This window comes from Polypterus senegalus, chromosome 4 (assembly GCF_016835505.1).
Source record: "Polypterus senegalus isolate Bchr_013 chromosome 4, ASM1683550v1, whole genome shotgun sequence".
Classification (NCBI taxonomy): domain Eukaryota; kingdom Metazoa; phylum Chordata; class Cladistia; order Polypteriformes; family Polypteridae; genus Polypterus; species Polypterus senegalus.
Genome location: NC_053157.1, coordinates 222,295,186 through 222,318,189, shown reverse-complemented (window position 1 = coordinate 222,318,189; position 23,004 = coordinate 222,295,186). Strand labels below are relative to the sequence as shown.

General features: G+C 38.5%; 1 protein-coding gene across 1 annotated transcript in view; it reads left to right on the top strand.

The window, feature by feature from the left end:
- The first annotated feature begins 3,101 nt into the window (after positions 1-3,101).
- LOC120528038 (ecto-ADP-ribosyltransferase 5-like) overlaps positions 3,102-23,004 on the top strand; it is a 34,141-nt gene continuing 14,238 nt past the window's right edge. Inside the window, exons 1-2 of the mRNA XM_039752003.1 lie at positions 3,102-3,171; positions 10,149-10,238. Coding sequence (XP_039607937.1) covers positions 10,170-10,238 — 69 coding nt within the window. The 5' untranslated portion in view covers positions 3,102-3,171; positions 10,149-10,169. The remainder of the gene's footprint in view (positions 3,172-10,148; positions 10,239-23,004) is intronic.

Here is a 23,004-nt window from a genome sequence, read left to right as displayed (position 1 = left end):
GTTTAGTATTGTGGCAGTGGGCTTCAGTGCTGTGGACTAACAGAGGACTGAGATTAAGACTAAGCGCAGTTGGAGTGTTCTTCTAGGAGTCGGAGAAGGAGAACAAAGTTGTGTGCTAACTTAGAGCACTTCATAAACGGGTTTAATGGACTGAGTATGGTGGGTAATGTTACAAAATTAATTCTGCATGTATCAGACAGACTGTTACGGACATGAAAAAGCATACATATTTAAATAAACAGTGTTTTATATTTAGACTTGGACTGAATTATAGCATCAAACCCTAAAAAAATTTATTTGTCACATACAATTATACGCATAGTGCAAGTGATAGTCACATGCTTATTTACTTTATACTTATTTAAAAATCTAAATCTGACTGAAGTCCATCCTCACGTTCTTAAGGCGTGTGCTGACCAACTTTGTGGTGTCCTCTGTCATCTGTTCAGTTTGTCCCTAAGGCTTCAGAAAGTGCCACTGCTGTGGAAAACATCCCGCATTGTTCCTGTTCTAAAGACAGCAGGCGCCTCCTCACCCATCAACTACAGACCTGTGGCACTTATTGTACATCGCACATCACAAAGCCCTTTGAGAGACTGGCCCTGCAGTCCTCTTGTGGTAGACCACCTAGACCCACTACAGTTTGCTTATTGGAAAATGACTGGACTGGAGGATGCAATTATCTCTCTGTCCAACAAGGCTTATTCTCTCTAGGACAAAGCTGTCAGCGCTGTGATGGTTATGTTTATTGATTTCGCCTTTGCCTTCAATACCATCCAGCCATCCCTGTTAATGAGTAAACTCAGAGATATGCAGGTGAATGAGCCTGTGGTGTCCTGGATAATGGACTATCTGTCAGGCAGACTGCAGTTTGTGAGACTCAAGGACTGTGTGCAACACTGGAGCACCACCAGGAACAGGCCTGTCTTATTTTCTCTTTACTCTGTACACATCAGACTAATAACACCAGGTTATGTCACTCACAGAACTTTTCAGATGTTTCTGCACTTATGGGGTGGAAAAATTTGTTTCTTGGTGCAAAGAGAATGGTCTGCATCTTAACATCTGCAAAGCCAAGAAACTGCTTATTGACGTCTACTGCACCAAAGGGCCTCTGTGTCCTGTCACAATTCAAGGAGTGGAGGTTGAGGTGGTCTACTGCTACAATTACTTGAGGGTCCACATTGATGACAGATTGGACTGGTATCAGAACACACAGGAAGGGCAGAGCAGGCACCTTTTCTAAGGAGGTTGTGTTCCTTTACTGTTGGAAGTGTCATTCTTCATATCTTCAATAACTCTGTGATGGCCAGTGCGATTTCCTTTGCTGTGTTGTGCTGGGCTGGTAAAATCACTTTAATAGAGGCCCACTGAATCAACAGGCTAAATAAAAGGGCAGTCTCAGTTATATCGCTCACTGTGGACCCTCAGGAGGTCATAGCAAAGGAGAGAATTAAAACAGAACTGAGTGCCATTATGAACAATGCTGCACACCCTCTCTGTGACACACAAACACTGAAGGCCAACACATTATACCGCAGAAGTGCGTGAAAAAACACAAAGGGGTCTTCTTTATATTGAAAGGAAATAGTCTGCATAATACCTCACTGGCCATTCCAGTGTGTGTTCAGACCAAACTATGTGTATTTATTATTTATTTATTTGTGTACTTGCCTATCTATCAATCTATCTATTTAAGTTTTTATTTATTTAAAGAGCTTCTGTTAAAAGCAAAATTTCCCCATGGGGCTATCTATCTATCTATCTATCTATCTATCTATCTATCTATCTATCTATCTATCTATCTATCTATCTATCTATCTATCTATCTATCTATCTATCATTATATAGTGCCTTTCACTATCTATCTATAGTGCCTTTCACTATCTATCTGTTATTATATAGTCTATTTCACTATATAATATAATCTATCTATCTAAATATTGTGGAGACTGGCCCGGATACAGACAGACAGACACGTTCATGTCACCCACAACATGTTTATTTACAATATTTACAGTGCTCACAAACCCTAAAAGTCCCTCAAAGTCCTGGCCAACACACAGCAATGCCTTCTCTCTTCAGGCCTCCTCCAGAGACCTCGTCCTCTTTCACCTGACTCAAGTCATTCTACGAAGGGAGGCGGCCCTTTTTATATTCCCCCAGATGTGCTCCAGGTGTGTCCCGGCAATCTTCCACCGTCATGCCCCAGTGTTGCGGAAGTGCTGGCTGCATCCCCGGAAGCATTCCGGGTGTCCCTGCTCCTCTTCCCCCCAGCGCAGGCCCCTACAGGGTTTAGCTTCAAAGCTCTGTACCCGTGACCCCCAAAGACACCAGGTCGATCGCCCCCACATGGTCTGGGGAAGGCATAAGCCGGGTCGCCCCCCCAGCCATCTCCGACACTATGTTAAAGTTAAAGACACTTTTAGATGGAAATAAGATGGTTCCTTATTTTGAAAGAACTCTAGAAAGCATAGCAACAAGAAGGCAAGAATTCATAAATTTACTTTGGACTTCCTTTTATACAGTAACTGAAGTGGCGAATTGTTGATCCCAACTTTAAAGCAAAATCTAAAAGTATCTTTGACCTTTGAATTACTTCCATCCATCCTTCCATTTTCCAACCCATTGAATCCGAACACAGGGTTACGGGGTTCAGCTGGAGTCAATCCCAGCCAACACAGGGCACAAGGCAGTTACCAATCCTGGGCAGGGTGCCAACCCACCACAGGACACACACACTCACACCAAGCACACACTAGGGACAATTTAGGATTGCCAATCCACCTAACCTGCATGTCTTTGGACTGTGAGAGGAAACCAGAGCACGCGGAGGAAACCCACGCAGACACGGGGAGAACATGCAAACTCCACACAGGGAGGACCTTAATTACTTTCTTTTTCTAATTCTTGATTTATTGTAAATATCATAACTTGATCAGGAGCAAGCTGTCTTAAAACATGTAGACTGCAAAGCAGAAATCATACAAGACATTTAATAGGTGGTTGGGGGTGGGCTGGCGTGTTGGTGGTTTGTTTGAGTGCTAACTTATATTAAAATATACTTCTGCCTTTCAAAGTGTTACATTTCAAAACTTCAAGACAGCTTTAAGATCAGACATTTGTTGAAATTCTGCAACACATTCTTAACATCTTTTTTTTCTGTCATCTGTAAGTATTCTGTATTTTATGTATTTAAATTGTCTTCTGAGTCTGACCATTTGTGCTGTGTGAATGTAGGTAGAGTACTGGGTTATTTCCAACAAAGAATACCTGCACCGGCTTTATATATTATTGTGTTTGAACTTTTAATGAAATTAAGCAGATGTGATTATTCATTTCATGCATTTATTTGGTAAATGTTTACTAATATTGATTCAGTAAAATAATGTTTACAATGTGACTAAGCAGACATGCAGACCACCACATGCAAGCCTTAGCAGTTGATGTTAACAGTAATGAGGGGAAATCAAGAAAAACTTTCTCATGGCTACCATAATGAAAGCAAACTTAACATGATTTTTAAAAATATTTTCAAAGTTACTATTAAATAATTTATATGGTGCTATCTATCTAACAGAGTGTAAATACTAAATATTTATGTGACTGACTTTCTGTTCACTTTTACAAAATGTAACATATGTAACATAAATATAAAATATGCAAAATATTTTATAAAACACACATATATATATAATAATATCTTTCATATATATTTCAGTATACTGAAATGTGTGTTAAATTTGTAAACTATTGTCATTTTTGTCTATTGCAATATTTTTTTCCAAGCTATAAAATATATTTCCTAAAATCTATTCAAATCTAAGAATAATATATTATAAAATTCATTTTAGAAGCTATTACACAATATTTTTTTTAAATATTCTGTTAATTCTAGTTATACTGTACAAAATATTTCTGAGTTTATATTTCGAGATACTTATTATTTTGATATAGTGTGGTATATTTTAGACATGCATTGATAATATCATCCCAAAGACAACTCCTAGGCGATCCTGATACTGAGATCTATCGTAGGCCAGATCACACTGTGAAGCACAAATTATAAACTTATTATTGACTGAGTTCAAGTATCTAATAAAGCTGTAAACTGTCGCCCACACATGCTGCCACATTTAGTCACTTGCATTACTTTTAGTGAGTTTCAGGGAATTCAAACAAATGTGAATATTTGGGAAGACGGGGTTTAGCTTTTTTCAGCTGGTAAAAACTCACCTCATGAATGATCTGCCCTGGGTCTGAGTGCACAGTGTAATGCACGTCTTATACTTAATACGTTTGGAAATGTGTTTGAAGGAAAATAGATTTCAAATATAGTTCAAAACCTGGGGTGGGCTGGTGCCCTGCCCAGGGTTTCTTTCCTGCCTTGCGCTCTGTGTTGGCTGGGATTGGCTCCAGCAGACCCCCCCGTGAGCCTGTGTTAGAATATAGCGGGTTGGATAATGGATGGATGGATGACTTTCATACTAATAAAACCAGGAAACTTGAAAATCACACTTTATATCTTTTGTGCCACATTACTTAACTCCTTTAATTTTTAACACCAGCCTTTTATCACTTTAAATGTATTCGTCATCCTGTTAATATTTACCTTTTCCAAGGTGCTGTAACTCATCCCTAGTAGAGTCTGAATTTTGCTTTGACATATCACTGTACCTTAGTCCTTCCATGAAGTGTTTGCTCTCTGGGTTTTTGGCCATTATGACAAGTCTTTGAAAAGCAACATAATAAGAAGTGAAAGGTCTTTGCAGTTGATAGTGTGTATAATTTAAAATGTTTTGTTGGTTTTATTTAGAAAATTTGTTTGTGTTAATCAGATTAGTAAATAAAAATTTATTTGGGACTTTAACAACAACTCAATGTACTGAATGTCGAAAAAACACAATAATGGGATTTCCCAGCCAAGAACTCTGCTCACTCCTTGTTTTGTCTTGGTAGATATTGCTCTACTTTCCCCTTTTTGTATTATTAATATATAGCCTATGTCAGAATGCCTCAAATCTCACAGACTTACCTCTGTTTATAAGGTATTGTACCTTATAACTTCTCCCCACTTTCCTTTCTACATTTATAACCTCAGTCAATTAGATGTAGTAAAAGACAAGCAGGAGTTAAGTTACACTTTAAACAATGTATTATTGATAATATTCATAAATAATAAAAATATGCAAAGTACAAGTACAAGTTAATATTACCAACCATACAACCTGATAAATGATCATGTGTAGTTTTAGGCGGCACACAGACTTGTTAGTTACTTAAAATGTCTCTAGTTAAGTCTTCATTTCCTGCTCTTCATTGTGTTGTCCTTTTCAGTTCATGGTGTGTGAGATGGTCTTTCATCACTTGGTGGGGGTGGGGGTGGGGGGGTAAAGCAAGCACATTTACAGGTTTTCTGTCCAACCCCTAGAGCCAATAGAGAATCATTGTACTTAAAGGCTTTTGATACAAGCCAATTCCAAACAGCCATACGTCAGACCAATGGGGCAGAGAACACCTTCACACCTGCCACCACTCAAAACCATTTGCTGAGCTGAAGTTTGCCAGCTAGGCAGTGTGGCTTTCCTGTGGGGGTTGACTGAGAGACTCCAGCAGAGAATCACTTGCCAAACTGGTTTGAGACACTTCCCCCAACCCTGTTGTATATTTACAAAGGTCTGGTTCTTAAAAGGGGTGGGGGGGGGGTTGGGTGGTTCTTAACCATCTAACCATTGCTGTTCTTATCAATGATAGACATTAGTGTTACATGTTATTATTAAAGATTTACAGAATATTTATCAACTTATATGCAAAATTTCACACCACAACACACCTCCTCTACTTGCTCAGAAAGTTTCTTTATTTTAGCTTACATCTCTTCTGTCTTTTATATTACTCTAGGAAACTGGGCTTTGTGTTTTATATTTGAGGATGAAGGAGCATACACAGTTTGGAGGAGGAGGAGGAGTGTCTTTGACATGACTCCTTGCATTTCAAGGTGTTGTCAATGAACAGACAGACCAGCACAGTGATTTGTGTTGCTACCTCAAAGCGCCTGAGAGCTGTTGTCCTGATTACTCTTTGAATGTTATTATGTTCCACTTCTCCAAAATATGCTGTATGTGTTAGGATATCACTCAGTCATTCATTCATTTAACAACAACATGTATTTCTATTGCACATTTTCATACAACAATATAGCTCAAAGTGTTTAATAAGATGACAAAGAGAAAGTTACAAAAAATGGAAAACAAGTTAGATTAAGTAATAACATTAAAGAATTGAGTAACAACAAGAAGGTGAAATCAGACAGCTGGGAGGACAGAAAAAAACAAAAACCGGTAGGTTGGAGAAAAAACAAAATCTACAGGGGTTCCAATGCCAAAAGACCACACGGCCCCTACTGCACCTTCTACCTAACACCTTTTTCTTTTGGTATATCCCATTAGGGGTCCCCACAACGGATCATGTTCTTCCATATCTTTCTGTCCTCTGCATCTTGCTCTGTTAAACCCATCACCTGCATGTCCTCTCTCACCACATCCATAAACCTTCTCTTAGGCCTTCCTCTTTTCCTTTTCCCTGTCAGCTCTATCCTTAACTTCCTTCTCCCAGTATACTCAGCATCTCTCCTCTGCACATGTCCAAACCAACGCAATCTAACCTCTCTGACTTTGTCTCCCAACCGTCCAACTTGAACCGACCCTCTAATGTCCTCATTTCTAATCCTGTTCATCCTCGTCACAGCCAATGCAAATCTTAGCATCTTTAACTCTGCCACCTCCAGCTCTGTCTTCTGCTTTCTGGTCAGAGCCACCGTCTACAACCCATATAACATAGCTGGTCTCACTACTGTCCTGTAGATCTTCCCTTTCACTCTTCCTGATTCCCGTCTGTCACAAAGTACTCCTGACACTCTTCTTCACCCATTCCACCCTGCCTGCACTCTCTTTTTCACTTCTCTTCCACAATCCCCATTATTCTGTACTGTTGATCCCAAATTTTTAAACTCATCCACCTTCACCAACTCTACTCCCTGCATTCTCACCATTCCACTGACCTCCCTCTCATTTACACACATGTATTCTGTCTTGTTCCTACTGACCTTCATTCCTCCCCTCTCTAGGACATATCTCCACCTCTCCAGGGTCTCCTCAACCTGCTCCCTACTATCACTACAGATCACAATGTCATCAGCAAACATCATAGTCCACGGAGACTCCTGTCTAATCTCGTCTGCCAACCTGTCCATCGCCATTGCATATAAGAAAGGGCTCAGAGCCGATCCCTGATGTAATCCCACCTCCACCTTGAATGCATCAGTCACTCCTACCGCAGACCTCACCACTGTCACACTTCTCTCATACATTTCCTGTACAACTCTTACATACTTCTCTGCCACTCCCAACTTCCTCATACAATACCACAACTCCTTATGAGGCACCCTGTCATATGCTTTCTCCAGGTCCACAAAGACGCAATGCAACTCCATCTGGCCTTCTCTAAACTTCTCGATCAACATCCTTAGAGCATCTGTGGTGTTCTTTCTTGGCATGAAACCATACTGCTGCTCACTAATCATCACCTCACTTCTTAACCAAGCTTCCACTACTCTTTCCCATAACTTCATGCTGTGGCTCATCAATTTTATCCCCCTGTAGTTACTACAGTTCTGCACATCCCCCTTATTGTTAAATATCGACACCAGTACACTTCTTCTCCACTCCTCAGGCATCCTCTCAATTTCCAGAATTCAATTAAACAATCTGGTTAAAAATTCTACTGCCATCACTCCTAAACACCTCCATGCTTCCACAGGTCATCTGGCCTTTCCATTTTTCATCCTATTCAAAGCTGTCCTTACTTCCTCCTTGCTAATCCATTGCACTTCCTGATTCACTATCTCCACATCGTCAAACCTCTTCCTTCTCTCGTTCTCTTCATTCATCAGCCTCTCAAAGTACTCTTTCCATCTGCTCAACACTCTCCTCGCTTGTGAGCACGTGTCCATCTTTATCCTTTATTACCCCAATCTGCTGCACATCTTTCCCAGCTCAGTCCCTCTGTCTAGCCAGTTGGTACAGGTCCTTTTCTCCCTCTTTAGTGTACAACCTATAGCCTTCGCCACCTCTCTCTTCACCTTACGCCTTATCTCCTTGTACTCTTGTCTACTTTCTGCATCTCTCTGACTATCCCACATCTTCTTTGCCATCCTCTTCCTCTGTATACTCTCCTGTATTTCCTCATTCCACCGCCAGGTTTCCTTCCTCTTTCCAGATGTCACACCAAGCACCCTTCTTGCTTTCACCCTTACTACATCTGCTGTAGTTTCCCAGCTGTCTGAACTCTTCACTGCCACCCACTGCCTGTCTCACCTCCTCCTTCAACTCAACCTTGCAGTCTTTCTTTTTCAACTTCCACCATTTGATCCTTGGCTCTGCCCTCACTCTCTTCTTCTTCTTGATCTCCAATGTCATCCTACAGACCACCATCCTATGCTGCTTAACTACGCTTTCCCCTGCCACCACTTTGCATTCTTCAATCTCCATCAGATCAACTCTTCTGCATAGGATGTAATTTACCTGTGTGCATCTTCCTCCACTCATGTACATAATCCTATGTTTCTCCCTCTTCTTAAAATACGTATTCACCACAGCCATGTCCATCCTTTTCGAAAATCCACTATTATCTGACCTTCTTCATTCCTCTCCTTGACACCATACCTACCCATCACCTCCTCATCTCCACTGTTCCCTTCACCAACATGCCCATTGAAATCTGTTCCAATCACCACTTTCTGTCCCTTGGGTACACTGTTCATCACTTCATCCAACTCCAAAAATCTTCTTTCTCACCCATTGCACACCCAACTTGCAGTGCATATGCACTAACAACATTCATCATCACATCTCCAATTTCTAGCTTCATAATCATCACTCTGTCTGACACTCTTTTCACATCCAAAACTCTCTTGACATACTGTTCCTTCAGAATAACTCCTACGCCATTTCTCACACCATGATAGAACAATTTGAATCCACCTCCGATCCACCTGGCCTTACTCCCGTCATTTAGTCTCTTGCACGCACAATATACAGTTTCAACCTTCCTTCTCTCCTCATATCTGCTAACTATCTCCCCTTACCAGTCATACTGCCAACATTCAAAGTTCATACCCTCAGTTCCACTCTCTTTATTTTCCTCCTCTCCTCCTGCCTCTGGACACGTCTCCCCCTCTTCTTCTCCTTCTTTTTCATCAGCCAACAGTAGCCCAATTTCCGCCAGCACCCTGTTGGCTAACAGTACTGGTAGTGGTCGTTGTTGACATGGGGCTTGACCAGTCCAGTATGGAAATTCGTATTATTCATAAATGTTCCTAAATCAATCCTCTTAGTTTTCAGGCTTCACATGATAGGAATTTGATGAAATTGTTGGACATTTCAGACACCCATCTTCATTCAGTCATTCAGGGAGCTGTATGGTGCCTTGATTAGGTGGAGATGGCGCAAACCACCACCACAGAAGAACTGGAAAAGACAGCAGAGAATAGTGGGGATTAGTACAGATTGAGGACCCCTGAAGAATATAATAATTCTATGTCCATATAGTCTATCAGGAATACAACTAAAATGTAACGGGTTTGTAGCAGTTTTTTAAAATTTCATCCAGCGTAGAGCCCACTTAATTCAGTCCAAAGAATGTATCAAAGTGTCATCTCTGAGTAATTCTAGCTGTGTAGTATGAGTGACTGTGCCCTACTATAGACTGGCACCCCGTACAAGGTTGGCTTTTGCCTTGAACTTAGTGATGCCATGACAGGCACAGATTCCTGCAAGTCAAGAAAAGAGCTTGGATGTTTTCTCTTTGTCTGGGCTCAACATCTTATGTTACAATTTACATCTCATTTTTGATCATTTTTCCTCCCCATTTGCGTTGTAAATAGAATATAATGTGGGCACGTCAGATATTGTAAATATAATGATGATATACATTATTGAATTATAGAATGTGAAAGAGTGAAACCCATGACCCTGTAGTTAGGATATAGTAGGTTGGATAAAGGATGGATGGATGGAAAGAGTGAAAACCAGAGGAAGAGTTCTTTGTAAGAATTCAGTGTTTTGACATATTTTGTTTCTTTCTTACAGAAAGGAGAAATAAAATTACAAATGTCTCCATCTGCTGTCTCAACAGTCCTCCTGCTGCTTTTTCTAATTTTTGTGGATGAAGCCAGTTTGGTAAGTCGTCTCTTACAAAGGCACACACCACAAATATCACTCACTATACAGTCGCACTCTCACACTGCCACACATCTCAATCAAAGAACTAGCCGTCTATCACACAAATAAAAACACTGGAGCAGCAGATATAGTCAGCATCGTTACTTATAATATATAATAATCCAGAAAAGGCATTTAGATGACGATGAGCTGGATCTGTAACCAGTGATCAGACAACAGATCTGAGCCAGCACAATACTGTTTAATATATAAAGTAAAAGCGTATTGAATTTGATTGTATCAGCTGCTCCAGCATCTACACCAAAATGAAACAAGTTAATGGAGAATGAAAATGAGCATTAAACATAGAAGAACAATATTAAAATAAAAAAAGAATATCTACATCACCGTTCAACTAGTTTGAACACAGAAAATTCAATAAATGATGATAAACTTTCTCCGTCTCTTTATTAAAGTAGATACACCAAGCAACGGAAAATGTTCCTGAGGATGTACCCAAGTGGCACTGCCCAAACATCCCTTCATACTGCTTAATGTGCTTGATGTGTGTGCAGATTATCTTTAAAGTGATGCTATTTATCTTTTAAGTCAATATAACAATTAATTGGCTGTTAACACTGGTCATAATCTATACTCATATACTGTGTAGTTTGTATTAGAATGTAGGGATTTGGGTTCATTATTATGCTGAATGTAAGTGTTAGCTGAGGTGGCACTGTGGTGTAGTAGGCAGCAATGCGGCCTCAAGAATTTAGTGACCTGGGGTCTCATTTATAAAACTTTAGATGCACTCAAGCATGAAAGTACACATATGCCAAAAAACACAACAAATAGATTTATAAAAGCTGCATATTTTTGTATGCAATTTACACTTTATTAATTACAATCACTTTATAAATGTGCATACATGAAGGCACCATGAACTCCACCAGGTTGCCACCTTGAATCAACCATAGGTGAACCTCGCTAATCAGCCTGCTTGGGCCGTTCACCTGACACTTCTGGCCGTCACATACAACACCCTCAATCAGCAAGTCATCTGCCAATGTTACTTTGCCTCCAAATAAATGAACCTCAGGTCACTGGGCCATGACATTTGTTAGTTTCATCTTGGCATCACAGATGACTTGTGTGCTAACGGAACGTAACTTCTTGGCAATTAACAAAAGCAGCTTCATTCTTGCTAGGCACCCTTATTGTAACATGAGTGCAGTAATTTATGCAGATTAAATTAGGTAAACCAGACACTGCTGCAAATGACATTTTAATGTTGGCTTGTCCACCCACACCATACAGAAAGTGAATGGAGTGCTTCGTCAGTCATTTACGGCTTCCAGCACAGTGGGCATGATGGAGCTGGAGCTTGGCTGAGGTATTCCTGATTTATTAGCCAATTCCTTCTGGTAGGTGCCTGTTGCCAGAAAGCCAATCGTTGACAAAACCAGGTTATGCTGCCCGATTTCAGAACATCTGTCTTTGTAATGTTGGGTCCAGCTGTACTCATACTACAGTTCCAAGAGAATGGCTTTTGAGAGCCTACATCGACTCATAAGTCCATCATCATCATGGGCAACAAAATCAAGCCGGTCCCTAAAAGATCATTCTCTTCATATATGAGCATTTACATAGTCTTCAAGCAGCGACCACCAAACCACGTTGTGTCAAACCGTTAGGCTGTATTTAGGATTCAGGGTATGATTTTTTTCAAAGCTGTGTTTCTGCTTCATGCAAGTATTGATAACAAGCGATGGCCCAGGTTTCTTATCCTGAGACGTGACAGCAGGTAGCCGATATAAATTAAGGACAAAAAAAGTTCTTAACTGCAAATATGTGCCGCATCGTCAATGATATGAATTATTACTCTTGTGGTTTGTTATTTCGCTGGTTAGCTGCAATTCCTTACTTGATCAAGGAGGTCTTCATTACCCATTTTCTATGAAATATTGCTTATTGATGCGGCAAATGTATTGCTGTAAATAAATATAAGTTCTCCTGTCAAGTTTTCTTTTGTATATTTTGACAATTACATGGAAAGTATACACAAAAACCCAAAATGTGCATACACAAGCTTTATAAATCTGACGCGGTATCCTGCCCTGTCCTTAGAGCTACCAGGAAAAACTCGGGCCTCCTTCAAACCTGAATGTATTTAAATGACTTTCAAAATGACATTTTTCATTACGTCAGTGTTAGTTATGAAATCAACAGGAAAGAGCCATATTCTCATATAGTGTAGTAATGTAAACTGCGTATTGTAGAATGAAATTAAACCGTTAATCCACCCATACATTACTGAACCTAACTGAAAAATGCACAAGTTTTTGCTCTGAGTGATCATCCTTTTGATTCTACTTTCTGTCTTGTTTTAGAATCCACACATACATGAAAATTCCTATGATGATGAATATAATGGGTGCCAAGGAGAAAGAGAAAAGGAAATTAGAGAGCGTTACTTGAATTATGAGTTAAGTAAGAACAAAAACCTGTCATCAGGCTGGAATGAATCGAATCAAACACTGGCACTCAATAAATAGATCTGGTTTGGACAACTACACCGCCCTGGCTGTTAGGGCATACACAACAGATAAATTCTATTCTGAGCTGAATGAAGTGGTGCAGTCTGGTGTGGATTCGGTGACAAAGAAGTACTACAGGTCTATGCATTTCCTGCTCACCAAAGCCATCCAGACCCTCAAAGGAAAAAAATGCACCAGGGTTTACAGAGGAGTTAAAGTAGAGATACGACCAAAAGTGAGTGATGCTTTCCGCTTTGGAAGATTTGCATCAACATCTACAAATATTACAGCAGCAAAAGATTTTGGCAATGGAACATTTTTCAGAATCAAAACATGCCATGGGGCAAACATTTCAACATATTCTGTTTATCAACATGAATCTGAGGTGCTTATCCCACCCTACGAAGAGTTTACTGTCACAGAAGTTAAAGGCAAAGATGTTACTCTTGAATCAAAGAAGGTTACCGTGTACAAGAGATGTGCGCCTCTGCCTGGTAAGTTGTGCGTTTATTTGAACTTCCATTTGTTTAGGAAACCATCTACCATGTCTGTTGCATTGACCTGCTTTGCTTTTTTCTAGCTCAGCAATGATCCATACTTTTATTGAGGTGATCATAATCTTGATTAAATGAACATCAATGGTCTTCTTTGTTAGTTTTTGTGTTCATCTAATATTTCAGCCAAAGGTAAAATATAAATTAGGGTGTCTCCGTGTGGTAGTGCTTAGTGATCCTGCTTCACTTCTCCAGAGTCAAATCCTGGCCTTTTCACTGCCTGTGTGGATGTTGCACATTGTTTTTGTGTCTGTGTGGGTCTTTTTTCTCCAAATTCTCCAGTTTTCCTACAATGTGCCGTATGATTGGTTGGTTCCAGCTTTCCAATGAATTGTGCTGAAGATAGGGTCAGGTTCACTGCCACCCAAAACTAGATTTTGTGTCAGAGTCAGAGCATTGGGTCAGCCATTTTATAGCACCCCTGGAGCAATTTTTCAAGTAAAGGGCCTTGCTCAAGGGCAAACCAGCTTAACATAATATGGATGTGTGACGGTGCAGGTCAGCTCCAGCTCCCAGTTCGGCTTTTGGGAGCCTCTTGAACTCGACACCGTCCGTACCATCAACGAGATGAGCCTGGCAGATGAGGACGAACACACACATAGCAAGGGGATGGTGAAAAGAGCTCTTGAATTGAGTTGGTATATTCTAACTACATCTTGTCTCTTTGACTATAGAATCGTGTCAGTTAGTGACCTGTCCTGCAGACAGTAAAGCATGGAGGGCACACAGTTTTAAACTAAGCCTTAACGTGCTCAATAGTATGAAAGTTAATGTGCTCTATTGAACTAGCAGTGCCGTACGTTTAGAGCGTACAGAAGAAAAGCTCAGTTTAGAGAAACAACATATTGTCCAGTTTTTTTGGCTTTTTATTCTAAGTGTGTAACAGCCTTTTATCTTTATTCTTCTGTGGACTGTTTGCTTTGAATTTTCACATAATCGTTTAAAACAAACTTTCTTTCGCCACGCGTCTGGATCCTGCCTTACGCACCAGCAGCTACAGTGCTCTAGTGCTTTTATTAAAAGACAATTCAAAACAAATGTCCAAACAAACTGTGCAGTGCTTCCAAATATGTCCAATAAAGAAATAATCCAATAATTACAATGAAAGGTGCTGGTGGAGGTTAAAAACAGTGCAATAAATAAACATTCCATTAAAAGCTGAGGTTAAAACCCATGTAGATACACAGTCTTTAAAAATAAAAACACAAACACACACAAGCCCCAATGCTTCCCTCTAAAAACTGCCCACCAAAAGGTGCCAGTCAACCTTTAAGTCCCAACTCAGGTCCCTATTGCCATTCCTCTGGCAACCCTGGGGTGCCACGCTGAGCCACACGCGTCTCCCGCCGCTCACGCTCGGCCCTTGAGGGAGACTTTACTGTTGGACCGTTCCTACTTCTCCAGCCCCTGGCTTCTTTGGGCTCCAATCCAGACCACCTGCCTCCGTTAAACTGCTTTGGAAACTTCATTTCAAAAAAGAGAGCATAGAAAGCTAATATATTATGGGTAGGCTAGTTTAACATTTAATCCTTTTTCATTTTCATGAAATTTGATATAATATGTGTATAAAATGTGATATACTTTTAAAATTTGATATCAAGTTCTTAAAATTTGATATCACACTTTTGAAATTTGATCACATCTTCAGACTTGATATCATGCTTTTAAAGTTTGATCTCAAGTCGGAAGATGTTATTAAATTTCAAAAGTGTGATATCAAATTTTACAAGCCTGATGTCAAATTTCATTAATGTGACATCAAAATGACAAAATATGATGTGAGAGTTTAAAATCCATAAATATTAGCATTTAAGCTCTCATATTAAATTTCAAAAGTGTGATTTCAAATTTTAAAACCTTGATGTCATATTTCAAAAGCTCCATATCAAATTTTAAAGGAACATCAAGTTTCAAAAGCTCAATATCAGATTTGAAAGAGAGATATCAAACATTACAATGTTGATATCCATTTTTACAAACTTGATATCAGATTTATCTAATTGATATCAATGGAGTAGTATCAAATTTTAAAAAGCTGATTTCAAATTTCAGAAGCGTGATGTCAAATTTTAAAAACGTGATATCAAATTTTATAAGCCTGACATCAAATTTCATAAACGTGAAATCAAAATATGATGTGAGAGTTTAAAATGCATATATATTAGCATTTAAGTTATCATATCATATTTCAAAGGTGTGATAACACATTTAAAAAACTTGACATCAAATTTCAAAAGCTTGATTATCAAATTTTAAAAGCGTGATACCAAATTTTTATACGCCTGATGTCAAAATTCTAAATGTTGATGTCAAATGTAAAACTCATGATATCAATGCTTTGAAGGCATGAATGAAATGTTTAACAGCTTGCCATAATTCTGCACAGCCAGCAGCTTCACGTGGGCACAAGCGAGTGACCTGGAGCGCATCCTGACAACCTGATCCATTCTACGAAAATACATTAATTATTTTTGTAACCTTACCTCTGGACTTTCTCTTGGGGATCCCCTCCTCAGACTAACTCATGTATGCTCAAAATAAACTGAATGAAAATGCTTTTCTCTTCATCCATGGCAGACCCTAGGAAGACACTCGCCTTTATGAAGGGGTACGCACAGCGTCGTTCAACAGGCCTGACCTGGAGGCGCGCCCGTCCCATCGACAGAGCCAAATCAAAGGTACCTGCTAAAGGCAAAGTTAATGCATTCCCGCACTTCAACAACTAAAACAGGTGAGTGTTTTTTTTTTTCTTTTTACTGTGTAAAAGTCGACTTTCCCCTATTCTTAAGTTAGCAAAGGGAAAAAACTAAGAATTAAAGGAGTGCTAAGCCACTGGTCTGTGAAATGCCAGTATAGTTCATATATATTCAGAAAGATATATTCTAGCTTTATTGTATACAATTCCTTTTGTGCAAGGCAATTAAAAGTTTGATACCAGATGAAGCTAGAGATCTGATAAATTTAGTTGTCTGTTGTTACTAGAGACATGAGCGTTGCTCTTCCAGGACAGTAATTCACTTCCAACTAATAAGCTTCGCCCATGAAATTACCTTTGAGTCAATTGGCCAATTACTTTTGAGTCCCTGAACTGAAGGGATTGTGTTAAAAATGTTTTAGTTCCCTCACATTTTTAGGCAATCTTTTTGCTCAACCCACTGAATTAAAGCTGAAAGTCTGCACTTCAACTGCATCTGAGTTGTTTCATTTAAAATTCATTGTGGTAATGTACAGAACCAAAATTAGAAAAAAGTTGTCTCTGTCCAAATATTTATGGACCTAACTGTATATTCAGAAAGATATATTCCAGCTTTACTGTATATAATTCCTTTTGTGCAAAGCGATTAACAGTTTGATACCAGATGAAGCTAGAGATCTGATAAATTCAGTTGTCTGTTGTTACTGGAGAGACATGAGCGTTGCTCTACCAGGACAGTAATTCACTTCCAACCAATAAGCTTTAAACTTCGCTTCTAACATTATATTGAAAGACCTGCCTTATGGCAGACAACTAAAGAAGAAGGTTGAAGGTAAATGACTGTCCTGGAGCAACAACTCTAATGTACTTTCTAGACAAAATAAATACAGCAATGGAATAAGCATATCCTTATATTTAAAATTAAATCATTCATCTGAACTAAACTCTGATGTTCTTTAAAGAGCACACTGGCCTTCAGGTATCTGATTGTGTCTCCTTCTGTCTGCAGGCTCATCTAAGAGGAGTGTAACATCACCAAATTCTGGCTCAATCCCAGCAATGGCACTTCAACTATCCAGTATAAATTCCACATTTACAGTATATACAATATAAAGGGCTTGTAATGAGGGCTTTACATTGATTCATTTAAGAAATGATGAAACAGAATAAATGAATGTGTGTCAGAAATGATTAAGCTTGCTTTCCTTTTGTTTTAATGAAGCCATTTGCCTCTAATAATGTATTCTGCTTTTGGATTTTTAATAGATTGCTTTTCACAGCGACTAGCTTAAATAATGTTAGCTAATGTGTGTTTTGATTTTAATCATTTAGTACAGATGGTGGTCCAAAATAAAGAGAAACCTGTGATTATTCATAAAGAGCTGCTTCTTGTTAAGGCCGTCAGTGTCACATACTTTTTCAAGTTGTTTTTATGAACTCTGCCTCCTCTGATAATGTGTCTTCGTGCAAGTTGCTTCTAATTTACCACATAAGGCACTTTGTTTCCTTTGAGCACGGTGTTTTCCAGAAGTAATATCATCAAACTTATTACTCCTTCTTTTCCTATTCACTGACCATTTGAAATGGAATCTGTGAATAAAGGAGGTTAATTGAAATAAAACTGGGAGACACTGGAGTCTTCATTCAAACCAGCTAATACAAAAAAATGTAAAAACCAGTCTTAAATCCCTCCACTGACACCAGTAGAAGGAGTTCAGTATGAATTTACCAAAATCAAATAACTTTATTTCTTTATCTGTCACAAGTAAGGATTTGTGTTTGTCACACACACAGACAGAGCCCAGCTGTATGGCTTGTGTACTGTAATGTGTGTGCAGCTCGCTTACAGACAAGCCTTTTTAAAGTAATCTTTCTGGCCTTAAGAACATCACAGCCTGGTCAATATGAATTCATTAATAAATGCTGATTCTCAGAACACTCAATTGATCAAACAGACCTACAAGCTTACATGTGAGAAAACCTCTGGCCTGCACTACTCTGTATTTGTCAGTTTTGTTAATCCCAAAGGAAGCTGCTGTAACTCTTTCATCTCCTTCTGATACAAAAAGTAAATGTGACAATTATACATAAAGATACATCAAGAAACAAAACATCTCATCTACTTGTTTATCTATTACTCTAACTATGACTTCCAATCTAATGATTACAATTAGACAGAGTTTACTTTCTGATGAGAAAATGCAGAAGTTAGAATAAATGAATAGACAGTTATCAAGGAGTTAATTTGTAACCACAAACAGCCTGTCAGTTAAGCTTATGAGCCCACTGTGCTTCCACCCAGGACTCCAGGGGTTCCAGAATTTCCCAAGCAGACCCCACAAGGTCATCATCTACTGGTAGTAGTGGGTTATTGAGTGGCTTGGGCTGAGCCTCTTCTGAGATGAATAGTGAAGGTCCTGGTCTGCTCTGTGTGTCAGTTTCGAGGTCTCACACCCCTCAATTCACAATTCTTGCATTGTTTTGAGTGTCATGTGATTCCTGACACAACACACTCAAAAATGGATGCAGGCCTCAATGAACCATCAAAAACCGGACCTGCCCACCTTACAGGTTTGGTTGTGGTGAACAGGCCTCACCCTGTGTAGCCTAGCTCCAAACTCAAATTCAAGGCTTCAGGCTTCCCAAGGCCCAAAATTGGGAATGAGCTTTTTAAACTCAAAGGGTTAGATGTAGTATCCTATGGGTTTAAGATGATCTGGTCTTGGTTTACAGTAACATAACCAATATTTGGGTTTAGTATTGTGGCAGTGGGCTTCAGAGCTGTGGACTAGCAGAGGACTGAGATTAAGACTAAGTGCAGTTGGAGTGTTCTTCTAGGAGTCGGAGAAGGGGAACAAAGTTGTGCACTAACTTAGAGCACCTCATGAGCAGGTTTAATGGACTGAGTATGGTGGGTAATGTTAGTGTTTTATATTTAGATTTGGACTGAATTACAGCATCAAATTATAGCATAGTGCAAGTGATAATCATATGCTTATTTACTTTATACTTATTTAAAAATCTAAATCTGACTAAAGTCCGTCCTCACGTTCTTAAGGCATGTGCTGACCAACTTTGTGGTGTCCTCTGTCATCTGTTCAGTTTGTCCCTAAGGCTTCAGAAAGTGCCACTGCTGTGAAAAACATCCCGCATTGTTCCTGTTCTGAAGACAGCAGGCGCCTCCTCACCCATCGACTACAGACCTGTGGCACTTAATGTACTTCTCACATCACAAAGCCCTTTGAGAGACTGGCCTTGGAGTCCTCTTGTGGTAGACCACCTAGACCCACTACAGTTTGCTTATTGGAAAATGACTGGACTCGAGGATGCAATTATCTCTCTGTCCAACAAGGCTTATTGTCTCCAGGACAAAGCTGTCAGTGCTGTGATAATTATGTTTATTGATTTCTCCTTTGCCTTCAATACCATCCAGCCATCCCTGTTAATGAGTAAACTCAGAGATATGCAGGTGGATGAGCCTGTGGTGTCCTGGATAATGGACTATCTGTCAGGCAGACCGCAGTTTGTGAGACTCAAGGACTGTGTCTCTGATATGAATGTGAGCAACACCGGGGCACCACCAGGAACAGGCCTGTCTTATTTTCTCTTTACTCTGTACACATCAGACTAACAACACCAGGTTATGTCACTCACAAAACTTTTCAGATGTTTCTGCACTTATGGGGTGGAAAAATTTGTTTCTTGGTGCAAAGAGAATGGTCTGCATCTTAACATCTGCAAAACCAAGAAACTTGACTTTCACTGCACCAGAGGGCCTCTGTGTCCAGTCACTTTTCAAGGAGTGGAGGTTGAGGTGGTCTACTCCTACAATTACTTGAGGGTCCACATTGAAGACAGATTGGACCAGTATCAGAACACACAGGAAGGGCAGAGCAGGCACCTTTTCTAAGGAGATCATGTTACTTTACTGTGGGAAGTATATCTTCAATAACTCTGTGATGGCCAGTGCGATTTGCTTCGCTGTGGTGTGCTGGGCTGGTAAAATCACTTTAATAGAGGCCCACTGAATCAACAGGCTAAATAAAAGGGCAGTCTCAGTTATATCGCTCACTGTGGACCCTCAGGAGGTCATAGCAAAGGAGAGAATTAAAACAGAACTGAGTGCCATTATGAAGAATGCTGCACACCCTCTCTGTGACACACAAACACTGAAGGCCAACACATTATAAGGCAGAAGTGGGTTAAGAAACACAATGGGGTCTTCTTTATATTGAAAGTAAATAGTCTGCATAATACTGTATCTCACTGGGACTGGGACAGCAAAGTCAGATGTTTTCTTTCATTTGAACTTTCCTGCTTTATAGCTATCTATAGTGCTATAGCTATCTATCTATCATTATATAGTGCCTTTCACAATCTATCTACTATTATTTAGTGTATTTCAATATCTATCTATCTATCTATCTATCTATCTATCTATCTATCTATCTATCTATCTATCTATCTATCTATCTATCTATCTATCTATCTATCTATCTATCTATCTATCTATCTATCTATGTTAAAGTTAAAGACACTTTTAGGTGGAGATAAGATGGTTCCTTCTTTTTGAAAGAACTCTAGAAAGTCTAGTCACAAGAAGGTAAGAATTTATAAATTTATTTTGGACTTCCTTCATTACAGTAACAGAAGTGATTATTTGTTGATTCCAAATTTAAAGCAAATTCCAAATGTAACTTTAAACTTTGAATTACTTTCTTTTTCTAATTCTTGATTTATCATTAATATCATAAAATGTTATTTTTGCTACTTTCTCTCTTCTGTATCCATTACTTGATCAGGGAAGCTGTCTTAGAACACCTAGACTGCAAAACTGAAATCATACAAGACATTTAATAGGTGGTTGGGGTGGGCTGAGGTGTTGGTGGTTTGTTTGAGTGCTAACTTATATTAAAATATACTTCTGCCTTTCAAAACTTCAAGACAGCTTTAAGATCAGACATTTGTTGAAATTCTGCAACACATTTTTAACATCTTTTTTTTCTGTTATCTGTAAGTATTCTGTATTTTATGTATTTAAATTGTCTTCTGAGTCTGACCATTTGTGCTGTGTGAATGTAGGTAGAGTACTGGGTTGTTTCCAACAAAGAATACCTGCACCGGCTTTATATATTATTGTGTTTGAACTTTTAATAAAATTAAGCAGATGTGATTATTCATTTCATGCATTTATTTAGTATGCATTTACTAATATTGACTCAGTAAAATAATGTTTACAATGTGACTGAGCAGACACGCAGACCACCACATGCAAGCCTTAGCAGTTGATGTTAACAGTAATGAGGGGAAATCAAGAAAAACTTTCTCATGGCTATCATAATGAAAACAAACGTAACCTGATTTTTAAAAATATTTTCAAAGTTACTATTAAATAATTTATATGGTGCTATCTATCTAACAGAGTGTAAATACTAAATATTTATGTGACTGACTTTCTGTTCACCCTTACAAAAAATAACATATGCAAAATAAATATAAAATATGCAAAATTTTTTATAAAACACTTTAAATACATTGCGATATCTTGCAGTATATTGAAATGTGTTGTAAAATTTGTAAACTATTCTCATTTTTGTGTTTTGCAATATTTTTTCCAAACTATAAAATATATTTCCTAAAATCTATTCAAATCTAAGAATAATATATTATAAAATACATTTTAGAAGCTATTACAAAATATTTTTAAACATACTGTTAATTTTATTTATACTGTACAATATATTTGTGAGTTTATATTTCGAGATACTTATTATTTTGATATAGTGTGGTATATTTTAGACATGCATTGATAATATCATCCCAAAGACAACTCCTAGGCGATCCTGATACTGAGATCTATCGTAGGCCAGATCACACTGTGAAGCACAAATTATAAACTTATTATTGACTGAGTTCAAGTATCTAATAAAGCTGTAAACTGTCGCCCACACATGCTGCCACATTTAGCCACTTGCTTTATTTTCAGTGAGTTTCAGGGAATTTAAACAAATGCAAATCTTTAGGAAGACGGGGTTTAGCATTTTTTAGCTAGTAAAAAGTCACCTCATGAATGATCGGCCCTGGTCTGTGCACAGCATAATGCATGTATTATACGTAATACATTTGGAAATTTGTATGAAGGAAAATATATTTCAAATATAGTTCAACAATATATATTTGAACTACATACAGGTTACGATATACTGAAAGATATACTCACATCATTTTAAGGTGCATTGTAATATACTTCATTTTAGTAACAGCTTTATGCATCAGCTGTCCTCAACAGTTCATTTACATTATCTATTTATGCCAAGTTTATGGGGAAATTATATCAATGAATAAATACATTCATACAATCACACATTCAATTCATGCTTCTCTATAGTTTTGTGATAAACTTATTTGCCCCCTTCCTGATTTCATCTCTTATTACATATCTTTAACACAAAATACTTTAAGAACGTCAGCCAAAATTGAATAATAGATTCACGTAAGTGGACACATCAACATAAAGCCATAGTTAAATACTGAACTGGCAAGAAACAACATTCAGGTACAATTTCTGTATGAGTTTTTTTGGTAATGGTTTACAGCAAGAAGTCTTTTGATATGTTATTTTAAATCTTACATATTTAATTAGACGGTATGACTTTCATGCTAATAAAAACAGGAAACTTGAAAATCACACTTTACATCTTTTGTGCCACATTACTTAACTCCTTTAATTTTTAACCACAGCCTTTTATCACGGCTGTCTTGAAGGTGATTTAAATGTATTTGTCGTCCTGTTAATATTTACCGTTTCCAAGGTGCTGTAACTCATCCCCAGTAGAGTCTGAATTTTGCTGTGACATATCACTGTGCCTTAGTCCTTCCATGAAGTGTTTGCTCTCTGGGTTTTTTGGCCATTATGACGAGTCTTTGAAAAGCAACATAATAAGAAGTGAAAGGTCTTTGCAGGAGATAGTGTGTATTATTTAAAATGTTTTGGTGGT